The 18,306-nt window shown below is 42.6% G+C and overlaps 1 protein-coding gene across 1 annotated transcript in view; it reads right to left on the bottom strand.

Moving 5' to 3' along the window:
• The window catches only part of LOC109923726 (PH and SEC7 domain-containing protein 3-like), a 595,836-nt gene extending 582,965 nt beyond the window's left edge, over nucleotides 1-12,871 (bottom strand). Inside the window, exons 1-2 of the mRNA XM_048610871.1 lie at nucleotides 12,763-12,871; nucleotides 11,492-12,127 (exon numbers count right to left, since the gene is read on the bottom strand). Coding sequence (XP_048466828.1) covers nucleotides 11,492-12,082 — 591 coding nt within the window. The 5' untranslated portion in view covers nucleotides 12,083-12,127; nucleotides 12,763-12,871. The remainder of the gene's footprint in view (nucleotides 1-11,491; nucleotides 12,128-12,762) is intronic.
• Nucleotides 12,872-18,306: the final 5,435 nt, after the last annotated feature.

Genomic DNA, 18,306 nt, shown 5'->3' with positions numbered 1-18,306 from the left:
CGGCCTCCTCTACATTGGGGAAACCAAGCGGAGGCTTGGGGACCGCTTTGCGGGACACTTACGCTCGGTTTGCACTAAACAACTGCACCTCCCAGTCGCGAACCATTTCAACTCCCCCTCCCATTCCTCAGACGACATGTCCATCCTGGGCCTCCTGCAGTGCCACAACGATGCCACCTGAAGGTAGCAGGAACAGCACCTCACATTCCACTTGGGAACCCTGCAGTCCAATGGTATCAATGTGGACTTCACAAGCTTCAAAATCTCCCCTTCCCCAACCACATCCCAAAACCAGCCCAGCTTGTCCCCGCCTCCCTAACCTGTCCTTCCTCCCACCTATCCCCTCCTCTCACCTCGAGCCCCACCCCCATCTCCTACCTACTAACCTCATCCCGCCCCCTTGACCTGTCCGTCCTCCCTGGACTGACCTATCTCCTCCCGAACTCCCCACCTACATTCACTTTTGCTGGCTCCATCCCCACCTCTTTGGCCTGTCTGTCTTCTGTCCACCTATCTTCTCCTCTATCCATCCTGTATCCGCCTCCCCCTCTTTCCCTATTTATTTCAGAATCCCCTTCCTCTCCCCCATTTCTGAAGAAGGGTCTAGGCCTGAAACGTTAGCCTTCCTGCTCCTCTGATGCTGCTTGGCCTGCTGTGTTCATCCAGCTCTACACCTTGTTATCACACAGACAAGGTATGTGTTCACACAACTTCAAACACCAATGCCTTTGTCAATTGTATACCACCTTTTAAACATCAGCTTCAGGGTGACTAGCGCTGTGTTCACCACTCTGCATTCAGGCGGTATTGCCACAATGGCAGCAGATAGTTAGTATTGGCATCTTACCATTCACAGTGACCCACAGGTGAGTTAAAACAACTGAGTTATCCATATGGTTGCCACTTGACACTTGTGTGAGTGAACATTAACAAGCTTTCGAAATGTAGTTGTACGAAAAGGGTAGCAAAGAGGACATATCCTGGAACCCTACAGACTCAGGCTCCAGTTCCATGTGATCTGATATCACTGTGACATTACTCCTTATGCTGATGCTCCTTAGCCATTCTTAGCTGCAGTTATCTCTTTGTTGCTCATTCGAATTGGATGCTTTTAGCCAGAAACTGGAATGCCAGGCCTGAGCCTGGTCAGTAGAATGGTAAGGCCGAAGAGGGAATTTTACCAGCGATGACCAGTTAAGAGGTAAAGGCACCCATTAAGTCTTGGTCAGTAATCTTCCAGGACTAGCAGGGCAAGGCTCTGTTTTCAGAAGAGTGAACCTTCCATTGACAATGTCATGGGTCAACCATTGACACCAGGAGCCCTTCCTTGGGACAGGGAGCTCCTGGAAAGGAAGACCACCCCCAGCCCTCCTGCCTCCTCCTCACACCCCATCATGCAACCCATTGGGAGGTCACTACCTCAACATATTTAGTCTTCCCATGCAGTGTGAGTCCATTCCAAAACTAGTAAAATTCTGATGGTATGCTGAACTAGCCATTGTAAGCTCATTTCATTGTTTGTATTTGCAAAGCTGTTCCATTCTACTTTTGACTAGTCAAGTATCTGCCCAAACGATGTGATAGTAGGAACTGCAGATGCTGGAGAATCTGAGGTAACAAGGTGTAGAGCTGGATGAACACAGCAGCATCAGAAGAGCAGGAAAGCTGACATTTTGGGCCTAGACCGGGTCTAGGGGTCCAAGAAGGGGTGAAGAAGGGTCTAGGCCCGAAACGTCAGCTTTCCTGCTCCTCTGATGCTGCTTGGCCTGCTGTGTTCATCCAGCTCTACACCTTGTTATCTCTTTGCCCAAATGATGTGTCTGTCTCAACATGGAATCTTACAGATGTTTTAATTGGCAAGCCTAATCACAACCTAATCCAACAACACCACCTTCCAATAGGTTCTGGTAGTTTCTTTCTTTATTTTTCCACAGGATGTGGGTGTCACCAGCAAGGCTCATGTTTGCTGCCATCCATAATTGCCCCTTGAGTGGTTTAATTGGCTATTTCAAAGGATAGTTAAGAATTAACTGTAAGTCTGGAATCCAGGTAGGCCAGACTAGGTAAGGATGGCAGATTTTCTTCCCTAAAGGATATTGCTGAACCAGATGGGTTTTCATAACAATCAATGATCGCTGATATTGTCGTCATCATCTTTCAATGAATTTCAATTCCAGACTTTCATTGAAATTCATTGAATTTATTTTCCGCCAGCTGGCATGGTGGGATCTGAGCCCCTTGACTCCTAACATTCTCTTGGGTCTTTAGATTTCTACTTCAGTCACAGTACACCACACTACAATCTTCCACGGAGAAAGAGACCATGAAGGCTACCCTGGATTATTGTTCTCTTCATTCTAAGAATGTGTGGCCAATTGACCAACTTTACCAGCACTCTGACAGGGACCTGCCATCTCAACCAAGGCCAGGAATTGGATCTAGATCAGTTTCTCAGAGCTTAAGTGCAAATACACATAATCATTGGTAGTAGAGGATAGTACTTGTGTTTTCAATTACATATTGCTGGGTATTTTATCAATGGCTTTGCAGCTGAAAAGGAAGCCGTAAACTTAGATTATCTCCATATCTAGTGACAAATTAACCAGATGAAGCACATGATTACAGCTACTTTCACAGCTTGTCCTTCTTTAAATAAGTTACAGTCCCGAAGGCAGTGACTGGAACTTGATGGGCGACTTTCTGCATCAAGGGTGGCTGACCAGGGGTCCTCGTGCACTTAGGGCTTAGTATTGGTATGTTTTAGAAGGATTTGCATTTTCATTGTCAACTCGTTTGATCATGTAATGAACGTGCCTGCCTTCTGTGATCATCAAGTCCTGGGATGAAACATGAAGCCAGAGTTTCCAAGTCAGAGGCAGGGATGCTACATACAAACTGGTCTACAAGGTCTACAAGAAAGAGGTCACAGTTCGTTTTTACTGAACGCCATAACCTTCATACTTGTATAATAGGCAAATTCGTCACATGTGTATGTCAGTGACAATTAGATTAATAGTTGCTTGGGAGTACATAACTTAAAGATTGCTTGAAAAGAGATGTGAAGTCACAGGTTTTTCTCTTGTACTCATCAAAACTGATATGCAAGAAACCAAATTGATAAAGGGGCACCAATTTATACAGAATAAGAAGACACTGCTAATTGTCTTGACCACAGTTGACATAACCGTGCAGAAGGAGCTGTTAACTGTCCTTTTTAGTAGAAAGAAGAGCAGAGTTGGCATGTAGGCTTTGGTCAGGGTGTTACAACCGGGACAGCAGCAGGGATTAGCAATCTCAATGACCCTTTCCTCATTGAAAAAGGTTTAATTCATGGAAAAAATGCCCTTTTCTTCCAAAAAAGCAGAGTGTTAATAAATGTAGTATCTAGTACATCCAAATGAATGACCCTGTGAGCCTTACTGATTATCTTAAAAAATTTTTTGTGTAATTCTTAGCATAGTCAGGATTATTTAGTAAAAGTTGTCCAACAACCACTCCCAATTACTTTGTTCAAATTACATGTGTTCGGTCTGTAACATTCCTCAATAGGGTTTTAACTGGCAAGCCAATCTCACCCTATTCCAATGACACCATCAGGCATTGCTATATTTTTATTTTCTTTATTCTTTTATGGGATGTGAATGTCATTGACAAGGTCAGCATGCCTGGCCTATACCCATTTGCCCTTGAACTCACTGGCTTGCTCAGCCACTTCAGAGATCAGTTCAGAGTCAACCTAATTGCTGCAGATCAGGAGCTACATGAAGACCAGACCAGGTAATAATGGCAGATTTCGTACCCTCAGCGACACCTAACTGTCACTTCTAATGTTGGACACGCTGACCTGATATTTAAAACAGGGTTGGTTCAGAAAAATCAACCTGCTGTATGTTGCAAATAGTCAGAGAGATTGGTTGTTTGATATGGTCCACTTTTTGCTGAGACATGTGACTTACGTACCCAGCATCACACTGGCATTGAAACTCATAAAGCATACCACCCATTTGTTTTACCTGCCAATTAAAAAGTGCAATATAATAAAAATGCCTATATAAGGCATTTGTTGGATCAAAGTTGCCAATATTAGGAAATGATTACCCAACACCAATGTAGAACATTTCTTTGTTTACTGGCGAATAAACAAATTAGAAACTCCAATAAAGTAGGAAATAGAGGAAGATCACAAGAATGCGTTAAGCATTTGTCCACCAATATATTTCCACGGGTGATCATTTCCAGGGTGAAGTCTCCAATAAGTTTCAGTAATGTTCCTCTGTTGATATTTAGGGGCAGTATGGTGGCACAGTGGTAGCACCACTGTCTCACATCACCTGGGACCTCAGTTCAATTCCAGCCTTGGGTGACTTACTGTGTGGAATTTGCAAATTCGTCCTGTGTCTGTCTGGATTTTCTCTGGGTTTCCTCCCACAGTCCAAAGATATGCAGGTTAGGTGGATTGGCCGTACTAAATTGACCTGCAAGTGTTCAGGGATGTGCAGGCTAGGTGGGTTAACTGTGCTAAATATGGGGTTAGGGCTAGGGATAGTGTGGGATGCTCTTCAGAGGGTTGGTGCAGACTTGGTGGGCCGAATGGCCTCTATCTGCAGTGTAGGGATTCTATGATATGAAACATGTTACTTTCTAAAAATGTAGAAATATTCAGCGCAACTCATTCAGCTTAAAAGTTTACTTCTTTACAGGGAGAGAGCATGGTTTCCCGTAATCTGCTATCCAAAATATGACAAGCAGCAATTCCATTTGTGACTTACATTCCTAGCATCTTAGTCTAAGATCCTACCGACAGAATAAATGCAATGCACAGCCAGCTGAGGAAATGCAGCTGAATCATGATGAATGATTTGGATCTCTGGTTTGATTACTTAGTGGCAATGAAGTCATTACAATCAGTCTCAATGTCCCTGAATCAGAAGCAGAAGTTTGCTAAGGCTCCAGCTTCTCATTGTTACCTGATGACCCTGTGTTAGAAAGTTTTCTGCAGGTCAAAATGTCTGCCTGATAGCTACACATCAATGCAGGGTAATTTTGTTTATAAGAATCTTTCGCTGAGAATTTTTTGGACCCTCTCCCACTCCTTCATCACAATTTTGGCAGAAAAAATACATTTAAATGCAAACATCAGCAGATTGGGCGAATTTGCCCGAGAAATTTACTAGCGCCTAGAACTACTTGCATAGAACCAGAAAAACAGTCAGTAAGAGATGCTTACATAATAATGGGAAGGTGCAGCAAAGAGGGCAAAGGTTTCAGAATCCTTTCTCAGAACGCACTTGTAGAATTTAAGCACCATGGCAGCTCAAGCAGAAAAACATACAAAAGAAAAAGGAGCAGAAAATTCAGCCCTTTTGAGTGTGCTCCAGCCATTCAAGAAGATTGTGACTGATCTTCCTCAGCTTTACCTTCCTGAGCTAACTCTTTGATTCCTTTTGTATTATCATGCTCTAACTTTTTAGGAACTTTCAGTCAATACCTTAATACAAACAGACGGCTCTAAAGGCTGAAATGAAAGCAAAATACTGCTGGAAATGTGAAATGAAAACAGAAAATTCTGGAGAATCTCAGCGGGTCTGCCAGCAGCTCTAGAATGTGAAAATATTGGCTAATGTTTTGAATCCAGCATGACTCTTCTTAAGAAAGGGGCTGGAAAATGGAATTTACGTGCTGTATATACATGCTGTAAACAGAGAGGGAGGAGGAGCAAGTGGAACAGATGGTGAGGGGGTCCAGAGCCAAAGATAAAGGGAGTGATAATGCTGACAAAGGAAGGATTGCAGTGGAAATGACAGATGTGAAGAAGAGAAGTGTGTGTGTGTACGTGTGTGGGGGTGGGTAGTGCTGGTGAAGGGGAGTGGGGTTGGTCAGGAGGTCTTAGGATTGATTGTAAAGTAGATCAGGTTAATACAGAGGAGACATTCCCTGTGGAATGTTGACATTGGAGGGGAGGGGAAGATGTATTTGTCAGTTACATTGCTACCACCTGAGTCCAAATTCCAGCCATAACCCTGCTAAAAGTGGTGAAAATGATGGAAGATGATATTTTCAACACAGGGACCGGTGGGTGGGAAGTGAAGACAAAGGGAACACTATTGTTCCTCTGGGTGGAAGGGAAATGGGGAGGGAGAAGTGCAGAAATGGGTCAGATATGGGTGGGGGCCCCATCACCGCAGTGGTAGTGAAGGGAGGGGGAAGTGGGGTGTGGAATCCTCAGTTGAGGAAAAAGGAGGCCATGTCAGAGGCACTACTGTGGAAGGAGCATCATTAGAACAGATGCAATGCAGTCAGAGGAACTGGGAAAGTGAAACAGAGTCCTTGCAAGAAACAGGATGTGAGGAAGTGCAGTCAGGGTAACTATGGGAGTCGGTGGGTTCGTAATGGATATTGGTGGACAGCTTGTACTCAGATTTGGCAAAATTGAAAGGAAGAAAAGGAAGAAATGAATCAGAGATGGAGCAGGTGAAGATGAGAGAAGGATGGAAATTGGAACAAAAACTGACTAATTTTTCCAATTCTTGATGAGAGCAGGAAACAACATCGATGACATTGTCAATATATCAGAGAAAAAGTGGTGGGAGAGGGTCCCTGAGTAGGACTGGAACAAGGACTGTTTCTCATTCCTCACAAAGGGAGTCATGACTGGGACCCATGCAGGTATGCAGATGTGGTCAGATCTGTTGAGTTTCTGCAGCATTTTCTCTTTTTATTTAAGATTTCCTGCATCCACAATATTTTGCTGACACTTCTCTTCCAGCTATGGTCACCTTGAAGAAATTCTGCTCCTCTCATTGATGGGATTTCTATTTGAATCCTTTAGCTTGCTCACCTTTATTGATTTCGATTTGCCACTTGGTGTTTGTTAAAGTGTTGGCCAAAACTTGTTTTCACAGAGACAACCCCTGGCTTACCCTACATGAATTCCAACTGAACTTCTATCCCTCATGTTTCAAATACATTCGGGATTACAGGGATCTCTGAGGTATACTACATTCCTCAGCCAGCTGTTCCTGCTGCAGACTGAGATCCACACTCAATGCTGTCACATGCACACTCTCAACCTCTTCCGTCATCAGCACCATATCACGCTCTCTCAAAGCTGTCAATTACTCACCAGGTACTGATGTCCCTCTGGATTCTTCCTTCCCTTTCTTTTCCTTCCCTTCCCTACGACTCGCCATCCCTTGTTTCAACCCATCTCTTGTCATGTATTCATTATAACCTCTGACCTTCCCCTCTCCGATCCTAAACCATCTGTGAGCCCTTTACACAGCCCACCTCAATGAATTTTGGGCATATGACATTGAAATCCTTGTCTAACATCTTCGCTTCTGTTTCCATTTCTTTGGACAGGAGTCCTCTCCCTGGTCCATAAGCCCCTCACCCATACCCAATATACCTCCTTCATCTGGACCCCACCCTCTGGCCTCTTACTTGCACTTGATCACTTCATCGACAATTGCAAAGAATCCCAACCTTCCAGTTGTTTGCCATTTCAATAAACCACTTCTGTCCTGGACCTGCTGTAGTTTTCAAATGAAGCTCAACACAAGCTGGAGGAACAGCACCTCATTTTCCACTTAGGCACTTTACAGTCATCAGGACTCAGCACTGAGTTCAATGACTTCAAAGAATGACGCCTGACTTCCATTTTGATTACTATACCACTCCACTCCATATCTAGTTGACTCGGCTGTCAGTACAGCAGATTCATTTTCTCCTTTTCACAACAACAATCTACACCAATGTTGTGTCTCAATCCCCCATTTGCCTCCATTGGCACTCCCTATATCTTTTGCTCTGGGAACCCTCACCATAGACAAAAGAAACACTGATATTCAACGATTGTTAATCAAATGTGAATGGATCACATTGACCATTCATTATATTGTGATAGGTTCCTCATCTAACCCAGGCTGGGTGTATTCAGGGTATCAAATGAAAGCACAGACTGTATAATCATAGGCCCATGCTTTCCCTCACTCCCACTTCTTTTTTTGGAAAAAGTACCTTGAACTTGTACAAGTCTCATGATGAGGATGCCATTTCCTTTCTGCAGTCAAAAGTAACAAGAAGAATTTGTTCTTAAGAGACAGAGTTCTATAAGAAAATCATCAAATCAGTTGCAATTCATCTCAATAGCCAGGGTAACGGACAACAGTGCCTTGAACAAAATCAGAAATTACTGGAAAAACTCAGCAGGTCTGGCAGCATCTGTGGAGAGAGAGCAGAGTTAACATTTCAGGTCAATTGACCCTTCTTCAGAGTAGCAACAATGGCTTAAAAATGGGAGAGGGACTGCCTCCAAATACGTTCCATCTTGAGTTCACCTGAGAACCAAACACTTGAACATGCAGTCATAAAGTGCCTTACAACTTCGTAAGAATCCCCTGCTTTGCAAGACCTTCACTTTAACCAAAGCATCGACTCACTGAAGGAACTTCAGGCCTGCCATGAAAGATACTGAGATAATCTGTTCTTTTTTTACCATCATCTGCATTTAAACTGTGTGTGTGTGTGTGTGTGTGTGTGTGTGTGTGTGTGTGTGTGTGTGTGTGTGTGTGGAATGTGATTTAGCATTTTAAAATTAAAAGCAAGTGTTAATAAATAACATTTTTTAATACTCACAAAGAGCTTGCAGCTGAAGTCATTAAAATTGAGACAATCACTTCAAGGATAAGAAATCATACCTTTACACACAAACTTACAGACTCCAAATAATTAAAAGGAAAACTTTTGTTCATGACAGAATCAAAAATATATTTGTTCTCTGCCTTAAATATATTGAACATGAGCACCTACAACCCACTGTGGTATGAATTTCCAAAGGTTTGCAGTTTTCTGAATGAATTCACTTCTCCCAGTCCAAAATGACTGAACCTTTACTGACTCAAACATGAGAGAAAATGTTTCCTAAATCTGGATGCAGGGAGGAGATTAAATGGTTGGGACAGATGGTGGAGAAGAATTTTTCATCGGAAATACTTATCTGAAGGAGTGAAGGTTGAAAGATTTCTCAATCATCATCTAACTAGGGCAATAGGTAGATTTGGTGGCATTGAGATGTCTGGTTGGTCTGCATATTTGCTTATCATATAATTTCTGGTCTTAGCAAGGATTTTTGCAATATGTTAACAATCCAGAAAAGTCAAGCTACCATAAAAAAGGCTGACATTTATAGTTCACATGACAGTGATGAAATGGCTTGAGGGTGCTGCAAATTAGAGTAAATTTAAAATGTTGTTGCTAAATTTTGCTAATCTTTTCTAATAGTTTGAGCTCATTGACTTGAGATCGAGCGACATCAGATCAGAGAGAAGCTCATTGTAATTTGTACTTTATGGTACCAGATTTTTGTTCTTGATTATATTGCAAGCATTCATAGATTAATTAACACCATAAAATTAGAGTTCATTCCAAAAGCTCAGTTTGTACTCTCACACATTTAATGTAAACAATTATAATAAGAAAGATTATTCATTCACCTGAAAAGTTGCAATTGATGTATACTGAGAAAGAAAGTCCAAGGTTTTAACATGCATCTGCAGTGAGTTGTCAGTTTCATGGCCACAGCAGTAACAGGGGAGTATGAGCAATCTTAACACTGCAGAGTTAATGAGGGGAAAAGATCAGCCAAAGTTTCTGCATCAGGCCATCATTGAGAGGTTCTGGTTCAAATAATTCATATTACAGGAGGACAGAATTTGCTCTTTCTTTGGATTCTACCCATTACAATTTCTCTACAGATAAATTTTCAATAACTATCCTTGCATGACAGAAAAATATTCCATTTACGATGTGACTACCCTTATTTAAGTCAGAGTCAGACTGCACCCAGAGTGTATCTGAGTGAGACGTTACCCGGTGTGTTAAGATGTGACTGTAGCCAAGAGTAAGGCAAGGCTGGAAAGTCCTAATGTGAATGCAGGTGAAATTGCATCCCAGAGTGAATCAATGTGTAACTCTGCTCCAGTGTAACAGGGTGCCTCAGTGTGTCAGGTTGTTCATGTATTCCAATGGCTTCAAGTGAGAGTGTACCCCAGTGTGTGTCAGGGTGAGATTGCACTGCAGTTTATCGGGTGAGTTTAAAATTAAACCCACCCTAAAATAGCAAAGAAAGAACCTCTCTGAAAAGCTCTTGACCCTCGGAACATTCTCAGGTTAGCACAGACCGCTGTCAAGTAGATATTGGTTGATCAGAAGCATTCTCTGAACATGGAACACCACGACATGTAGACTTTGTATATTTATAGCTGGTATTAATCGTAATTCTATTGTTTTCTTTTATGCTGTTCTGAATATCAGTTTAGACTGATCTTTCCCCTTCCCTATGTAGTGTGTTTCCCTGAAGGAAAGATCTGATTAGCTGACACAATGAGTGTTAATTTTGCTGGCTAAACTTGAAATTGGGAATTCAGTTTTCTTATTAAAAGCTTGTCAGTTGTTCTCTATTAAATAAATATTGCCAGACTGTTTTTCTACATCTTGCTTAACCTTCATTGCATGAAACCCAGCAGCTATCTAATTAAAAGAGCAATTTTCTAGCAGTATTTGGAAAAGATCTCACTGCAAGATGCTACATATAAATAATTTGATGTTAAACCGTGCAGGCAAATAGAAAGTCAACAGAATTGGGTGGCAAATGCACATTAAACCAAACACCATATATTGTCTGTTCTGAAGAAGGGTCACTGGACCTGAACTGTTAACTCTGATTTCTCCCCACAGATGCAGCTGGACCTGCTGAGTTTTTCCAGAAACAAAAACAGAAATTGCTGGAAAAGCTCAGCAGGTCTGGCAGCATCTGTGGAGAGAAATCAGAGTTAATGTTCAGGTCCGGTGACTCTTCTTCAGAACTGGAGATTTTCAAGAAATTTGTTTTTGCTTCTGTGAGCCATAAATTGTCACTACCCAACACACCTTAAAACATTTGAATGAAGGCAAATTACTGAGGATGCTGGAAATCTGAAACTAACACAGAGAATGCAGGAGAAACTTAGGTCTGCTAGCATCTGTGGAGACAGGAGAGTTAATACTTCCAGTCCACCACTTAGCATCTTCTCCCGAAGAAGTTATAGTCATATCTGACTCGCCACATTAACTCGGTTTTGGTCTCCACAATGCTGCCAGACGCTGCCATATTTCTCCAGCATTCTCTGTGTTTCTTACACATTAAAACAAATTGGCAGCAATCCTGTCTTTGCAGAAGTTTTTCATGTTTAGGCACAGTGGTAGTGCTCCTACCTCAGAACCAGAAGGCCGAGGTTCAAGTCCCACCTGCCTTGGAGGTGTGTAACATGCACCTCTGAACAGATTGATTGGGAAGTGTCTTAAAGGCTCTGGTAGTACAGTGGAAACGTCTCTATCTCTGAGCCAGGAGGCACAATTTCAAATCCCACCGGCTCTCAACATGCATCTCTGAACAGGTTGATTAGGAAAATGTCCTTAATATTGAGAATGCAGTATATCTGTACAGCCTTACCTTCTGCAGTGGATTTGGACTTGGTGTTGAAGAGGTAGATGCCCCGTGGACACACGGGGATAGCAGTGTGCCAGCTGCTTGTGGACTGGAAATGCACCTACGATCCCCGGAGCAGAGAGGTGTACAGAAGAGGGGTGTCTCCACCAGAATGAGTTTGTTGAACTCCACCTTCCACCGGACCCCGTCTTTTCCGGACCTGGTGTCGGGAGGGCCGAACGGGCTCCAGGGAGCAGTGTAGGGGGCACAGTGAGGCGTCCCGGTGCGGGACATCCCGAGATCATGCGGGCAGCCCGGCCGAATGGCCGGCTCACCCCTGCCCTGGGGACTGTCCCTACTGCAGAGGCGAGTCCCTGGCATTGCATGGGGCCCCTTATTGTGACACAGGCCAGCGCAGAACTGTTGCTGGCGGTTGCCTTGGCACCCCTCCCCGATGCCAGGCGCAGAAAGCGGCCCATTCCCGGCGAGAATCGCGCCCGTCTCGCCGCCGCTGCCCTCCGCCTGTTTTCGGTCGGTGTGACCCGCCGCCTTAACGAACGGAGACTGTAGGCGAACATAAAGGAAGGAAGTTTTAACCTGTAGGTTCTGGGCCATGCCCAGTTTCTGTCATGTCCCACAGTCAGCTGCAGGGAGGCATTCCTAGAAAGTGCAAAACAAAAATCAAATGTCAATGATTTACCAATTTTAAACATGACATTTTAAAAACAAAAGATGTTTGAAGCGGATGAAAATTGCAATCATAACGTTTGTTCCTGTTTTTTTTTAGTTTTATGTGGGGCATGACAGGCACACATGGAAACATTTCACAGCATTAGCACTACTGCCTCGCGGGCCATAAAACTTAGGTCCGAATCGGCGCCTGGGGACCCAGGTTCGATTCCAGCCTTGGGCGCAAATCCGATGGCCCGAATGGCCTCGTTCCGCACCCGCTCATCACGGAGACTCCAGCATCCTCCAGTTCACAACACCGCAGATTCAACATTCCCCAACTCACTTTGAACCGACGCACTCTCCCCTTGTTAGCTGCAGAAGGACATATTGCGGAGGGTCAAAGCGGTAATGGACCGGGCACGCTGTTTAAGGTCACTTAGGAAATCCTTTAACCGGATAGCTTCAGTTCCCAACCCCTTACTCCGTGAACCAATGCAGTTGCTGCTCAAAGTAACCCCTCGCTGCTCGCATTCAGAGCCCAGTCCACAGCGCCAGCGGTTCCAGTCCCCCTGAACTGTACCCAAGAACTGCACTGAGCTGAAGCAAGATTTCCTCCAACTTACACCAAGATAGAGTTTGAAAGCTGACGGCGCTTCAGAGAGAGAAAGAAAAAAAGACCCCCTTCCTTCTCAACAGGAGTCTTCAAAAAGACTTCATCTCTTTACCCTACAGGTCAAAGAGTCTTTTGTGGGTGTGTGGAGTGCGTGCGTGTGCGACCTAACATGAGGGACCGGGGCGCTTCTTAGAACACACATTCACTCTCTCACAAACAGCCTGCATCTGGCATTCATTGAAAACTCGCCTACGCTCTGGTCAGAAGAGAACAGACATGAAACAATCTCCAGGGATAAACTGGCATGTGGGGTGGGAGGCTGATAAATAATATTTACTGATTACTTACAAGGCCGATTGTGGAAAACAGCCCCTGTGAAGAAATGGTGTTTAGGCGCAGTCTGCCAAGTTTATGGCTTTTGGCATAATCGAGCCTCTGTTAGTGTGGGATCTGAGTAAGTTTCAACTCTGGGTCAATCGTATTTGGTGCTTTGAGCAGAATGGAAAAATCGAGGGCACATTTCTAAGCCAAAGACACTCGTTTGAAGAAGGTAAATTTACACGTTTTAAAAAACTGTTTTCTCTAAAGTGCACTTTTATGCTTACAGTAGACTAACTTGATCAGACCAACTTGAGATTGTTTAATAAGTAGAGATTATTAATAAATTCCCTGAGAAAAACAAACAAATAATCCTCTGGCAGGTCATATAACCTGTTCTCCACACTCAAAATCCCATTGGATTATGATTAAGTCGGAGCAAATTACTGCAGATGCTGGAATCTGTACTGAAAACAAAAAGTGCTGGAAATCACAGCGGGTCAGGCAGCATCCATGGAGGGAGAGCAAGCTAACATTTCATCTAGACTCAAAGTGTTAGCTTGCTCTCTCTCCATGGATGCTGCCTGGCCCACTGTGATTTCCAGCATTTCTTGTTTTCAGATCAGATTAAGTAATATTTTAAGGTAGAATCACAGTGAGATAGTACCTGATAATAGGGTCTGGCCACACAGAGAATAGGTCTGAACAAAATTGAGGCTAGAATGTAATAGATATTGTTTTAGAGAAGGGGTTGAATTAGGCTCAGGGAGGTCCTGCCTAATGGTGAATAGGGACAGGTCACTTTCTACATGATAGCTGCATTGGGAATGGCTGGTTAAATCAGTCTGAGTCAAACCCACAAGTCAGAGTTAAACAGAGTCTGAGAACAGGCTCAGATTTTGAATTCTGACCAGGAGCAGAATCAGTCACAGTCAGATTCTGCAAAAGAACAGCACTGAATCAGGCACTGCTCGAGGGAATGCTTGCACTATTTGCTCCAGGCCAATCACAGCTAAATTCCATTGACATGGGGCAATGACTGTGGCTGTTAAAGTTACCCCTGGCAGCTTTATGCTTTGGGTTCACTCCAACCATCCAAAGCCAAACAGCTGCTCATTGATGTAAAACGAAGTAGATGGTGCCTTATTCACTCAAGCGAACAATTTCATCTTTTGCTATATGTCGACTAATAGCAGCCTAGGAGGGCTATGCAACTGACAGGCAATTTCAGGGAATTATGCATAGAAACAACAGTATTAATGCAGTGCCTTTCACTGTACTTCTGAAAAGTAGTTGCTGTTTTAAAGTAGGGAGTACAGAAATCAATTTATGTACAGTAAGCTCCAATAACAGATAAATGTCTAGATCACCTGCTTTGTTTGTAGTTGTTGGGTGAGGGGTATATGTTGGCCAGGACTCCTGCAGACCTAATGTTGCAGGATCTTTTACATCGACTCGAATTGACAGCCGAGATCTCAGTTTAGAGTCTCAGCCAAGAACTAGCACCACTGGCAATGCAGGGTTTCTTCAGAATCTTCTAACTCAGAGGCAAGTGTGGTCCCTCTGACCTACAGCCAACACTTTGCAGCCCTATGATCCCATGTACAACATACATGCACACCAGTACAATATATCAGTAGAAAGAATTCCACCTCAGATGTTCATCTCCGTTAAGTCCATGCTGTTTTTGGAGCAGCTTTATAATGTTCATGTCCTACAATCTTTAACCTCAAAAAGGTGGCTCCAGGGCAATTAAATTGATTCTTAGCAGCCATGGCTCAGGACACCTCACTTGCAGCCAACTGAACCCCAGGATGATAAAGTGCCACCATTCATCAAACCAGTCCTGATTGTCATATTGAAGCAATGGGCAAAGTGGGGACAACCACGTGAATTTAAAGCATTGGTGAGGGGGAAAAGACACGTCATGTTTTAAATAGAACATACAGTGTCTTTGACAACCAACATCAAAATCTTAACACCCATAAGAAGATTTCCATTCAGAATTTCCCTGTAGCTTTAAGCTCCTTAAAGAATTCCTTCCCTAAACCTCTCCATGTTCCATGTCTCTTCACTTTTTAATCCACTGACATTACCACTACATCACATCATTAATCCAATCCCTCTCTTTTATTTGATATCAATTTATGCATGATTATTCTTCAATGAAGCCCCTGAGCCCACTTTCCTATGTTAAAGGTGGTACATAAATGCAAATTACTCTGTTTCATTATTGCCCTGTGATTGAGATTCATTGTTTCTACAGACTTGATTCTCTTTGGCTTTCTTTTCACTCTCTCTGACGTATTCCTCCCACATCTACTTTGTCAATTCTTCTTTCTGTCTCACTAGCTTGTGGATATGTCTGAGCTTGATGTGCTTTGCTGGCATCCCTGGTCAGCTAAGCAGGGATTCCACCCATGTAGATTACTGAAACCAAAATAACAACTGAAAGCTGCTCCATACACCTCAAAACATCAAGTCATTATGCTGCTGTTCACATATTTCCACAACATTATCTGTGTTCATTTAGGTCAGTAAAGCAAATACAATATGATCACAGACTCAGGCCATTCAGCCCCTCAAGTCTATTCTACCACTCAAATAGATCATCGCTGGTCTGTATCTTAAGTTCATCTACCCCAACATCTAGCACTTAATACCATTGCTTAACAAAAATCAATCGGTCTTAGTTTTCATATTTTCAACTGACCCCCAGCAACAGCTGCCTTTTGAGAGACAGAGTTCCAGATTTCCATTACCTTTTGCGTTCCTGGAAGGCTTAGATTTGATTTTAAACCTACTTCTCCTTTTTCCAGAAGAACCCCACCAGAAGGAATGGTATCTTTCTATATAAGGTATTGTCTGAAAGTGCTGAAGTAGATTACTTCTTAGTCTTGCTACACAACAGGACAAAGACTGGACTAGTTATGTTCATGTTTGGGTGTCTGTGTAGAGGGGGCATGTGGAACCCACTGGGACAATTCAGACCTTTAGAGACTGGTGGGCTCCAGAGGGGCTGGGGATACATCATTGCTCCTGATAACAATATTTTGATTTAAATCTTGATAAGTTTCACTTTGTGAGCTTTGATTGGCCTCTTGGCTTTTTGTTAACTAAACCATTATTGTTCATGCAAACAGTAGAAGACCGGTCTATGCAAACTAACCTCATTATTTAATTCAATTTGTTGTATTTTTGTTCTAATTTATACATCCAATATACCATTTCAAACCACATCTTCATAAAGTAGCCTTATGCACTTTACCAAACATTTACCAAGGAATCATTGTACAATGGTTGTGCCTCAATCCCAGGGTGTTGAAGGACTGTGTTAAATCCTACCTTTCCCAGAGATGTGTAATAAGAAGTTGATTAAAATGTTTCTTTTTTTATCATGGAACATACTTCCATGTCTTGTTGTATCAATTTCTTTAAAAGGGGTCTAAAACACCTTAATGTAGAATGTTGATAAATTCTGTCAAGCATCCCTGTATACACCTAGCAGATCTCTGGCAGGGATAAATGGATCATTGCTGTATTGAAGACATTGCAACATGTCTGAGAACAAGAATATTTCCAAGGTTCACTGATATATAAATAACTGATGTCTTCTTGAGGAAAATGGAGCCTGACTATTTTTGCTTTGGACATTTCTTATGAACAGCATGAATTTATCATTAGGTTTTGTTTAAATATTGCCGGGCACCTCATTCTGTTGAGTCTGTTAGTTCCTCCTTGTAAAATTTAGCGCAATGTCAGCAACTCTTTTTAAATTGATGAGCGTAATCACTTCACAGTTTGCAATGCTGTCAGAACTTTGTTGTTTTGTTTAGCTAATTTCAAAATATTTCACGAAAATTTAGATGGTAATTTTAACATTGAGAAACAGTATAAAATTGGCATTCTTAAATTGGCATTCTTAAATTGGTTGCCATCATGTGCCTCCTAATGTTCTCCTCCATTGACTTTAGAGAAAATGAAGACAGGCTTAGTAAATAATGCCTGACAAATTCAACATTTGCATCATTGGCTAAAGTTAAAATTTCTTGACCAGTGCATGGAAATGGAACCACAGCACATGAAACTCGTCTCAGCAATAATGCCCACTTAGGCAAGGTATCAGAGGGAAAGTGGCACCTGTTAAATTAACGTCCAAAAGACAGAAGTTTGCAGTTTGAATTTATGTGCCTTAATATGTCATATGGGTTATTCTGAGTAGGTATCTTCAGAATGATTGGCCTGTCTGAAAATTATCTTACTTCCTTTGTAAGATCATAGTTCTTTTTACTGTCAAAAAATTGCTTTCACAACTTTAATCAATAGGAGAAATTCTTCACAAGTGTCAGCATGTTAGGAAAGGTAAATCTAGTGCTGGATTAGACACTGGTCTCTGGAACCAGCCCAAAGTCAATAAAAATCTTTGTTCTAACCTGAAAGGGTCAGATGAATCAGTTAAATCATCAGAATAAAACACCTGGAAACATAGACTCACAGGAAAAAAGTCCTCTAAATATGGCAAAATATTGGTAGAAAGTGGGAAAAGAAACTCAGATTGATGCAGAGATAACACAGTGTGGAGCTGGAGGAACACAGCAGGCTAGGCAGCATCAGAGGAGCAGAAAAATTGAAATTTCTGAAGAAGGGTCCCGACCCAAAACATCAGCTTTCCTGCTCCTCTGATGCTGCCAGGCCTGCTGTGTTCCTCCAACTCCACACTGTGTTATCTCTGACTCCAGCATTGGCAGTTCTTACTATCTCTCACATTGATACAGTAGGTGTTTGTCTGGGGTTCGATTGAGGCATGTTGTCAGGATGGAGAACATAAAGCCTTACTGCACAGCTCAGTAAATGACAGAAAGTACTAGCTACAGACACCAGGTGACTGAAATAGAAGGTGCTCCATTTGGTCAGTTGCTTGAGGCTAGAACAGAAAGGTTAAAACTAGAAACAGCCAGTAATTTCCTCAGAACGTCTGATGAATTCACACCAGCAAAATCGAATGAGTTCCTGCTGATCCTGGTAATGTTCAGCCAGCCTATTACGGGGATGATGACAAAGATTTCCAGCCATTAAAATAGCAACGTCTTAAGGGTTGCCCCTAGGATGGATAGAGATGTACTGTGCTGGGAGTTGCTATTCACTAGCTCATGAGGACCACATATGAGGACCAGGACACCAATTGAAATAAATGTACTGTAACTAAGCTTCAATGTGTTCAGGCAAGGGAACTGCT

This window comes from Rhincodon typus, chromosome 1 (genome assembly GCF_021869965.1).
Source record: "Rhincodon typus isolate 14 chromosome 1, sRhiTyp1.1, whole genome shotgun sequence".
Lineage (NCBI taxonomy): Eukaryota > Metazoa > Chordata > Chondrichthyes > Orectolobiformes > Rhincodontidae > Rhincodon > Rhincodon typus.
This window is presented reverse-complemented; position numbering and strand designations above follow the sequence as displayed.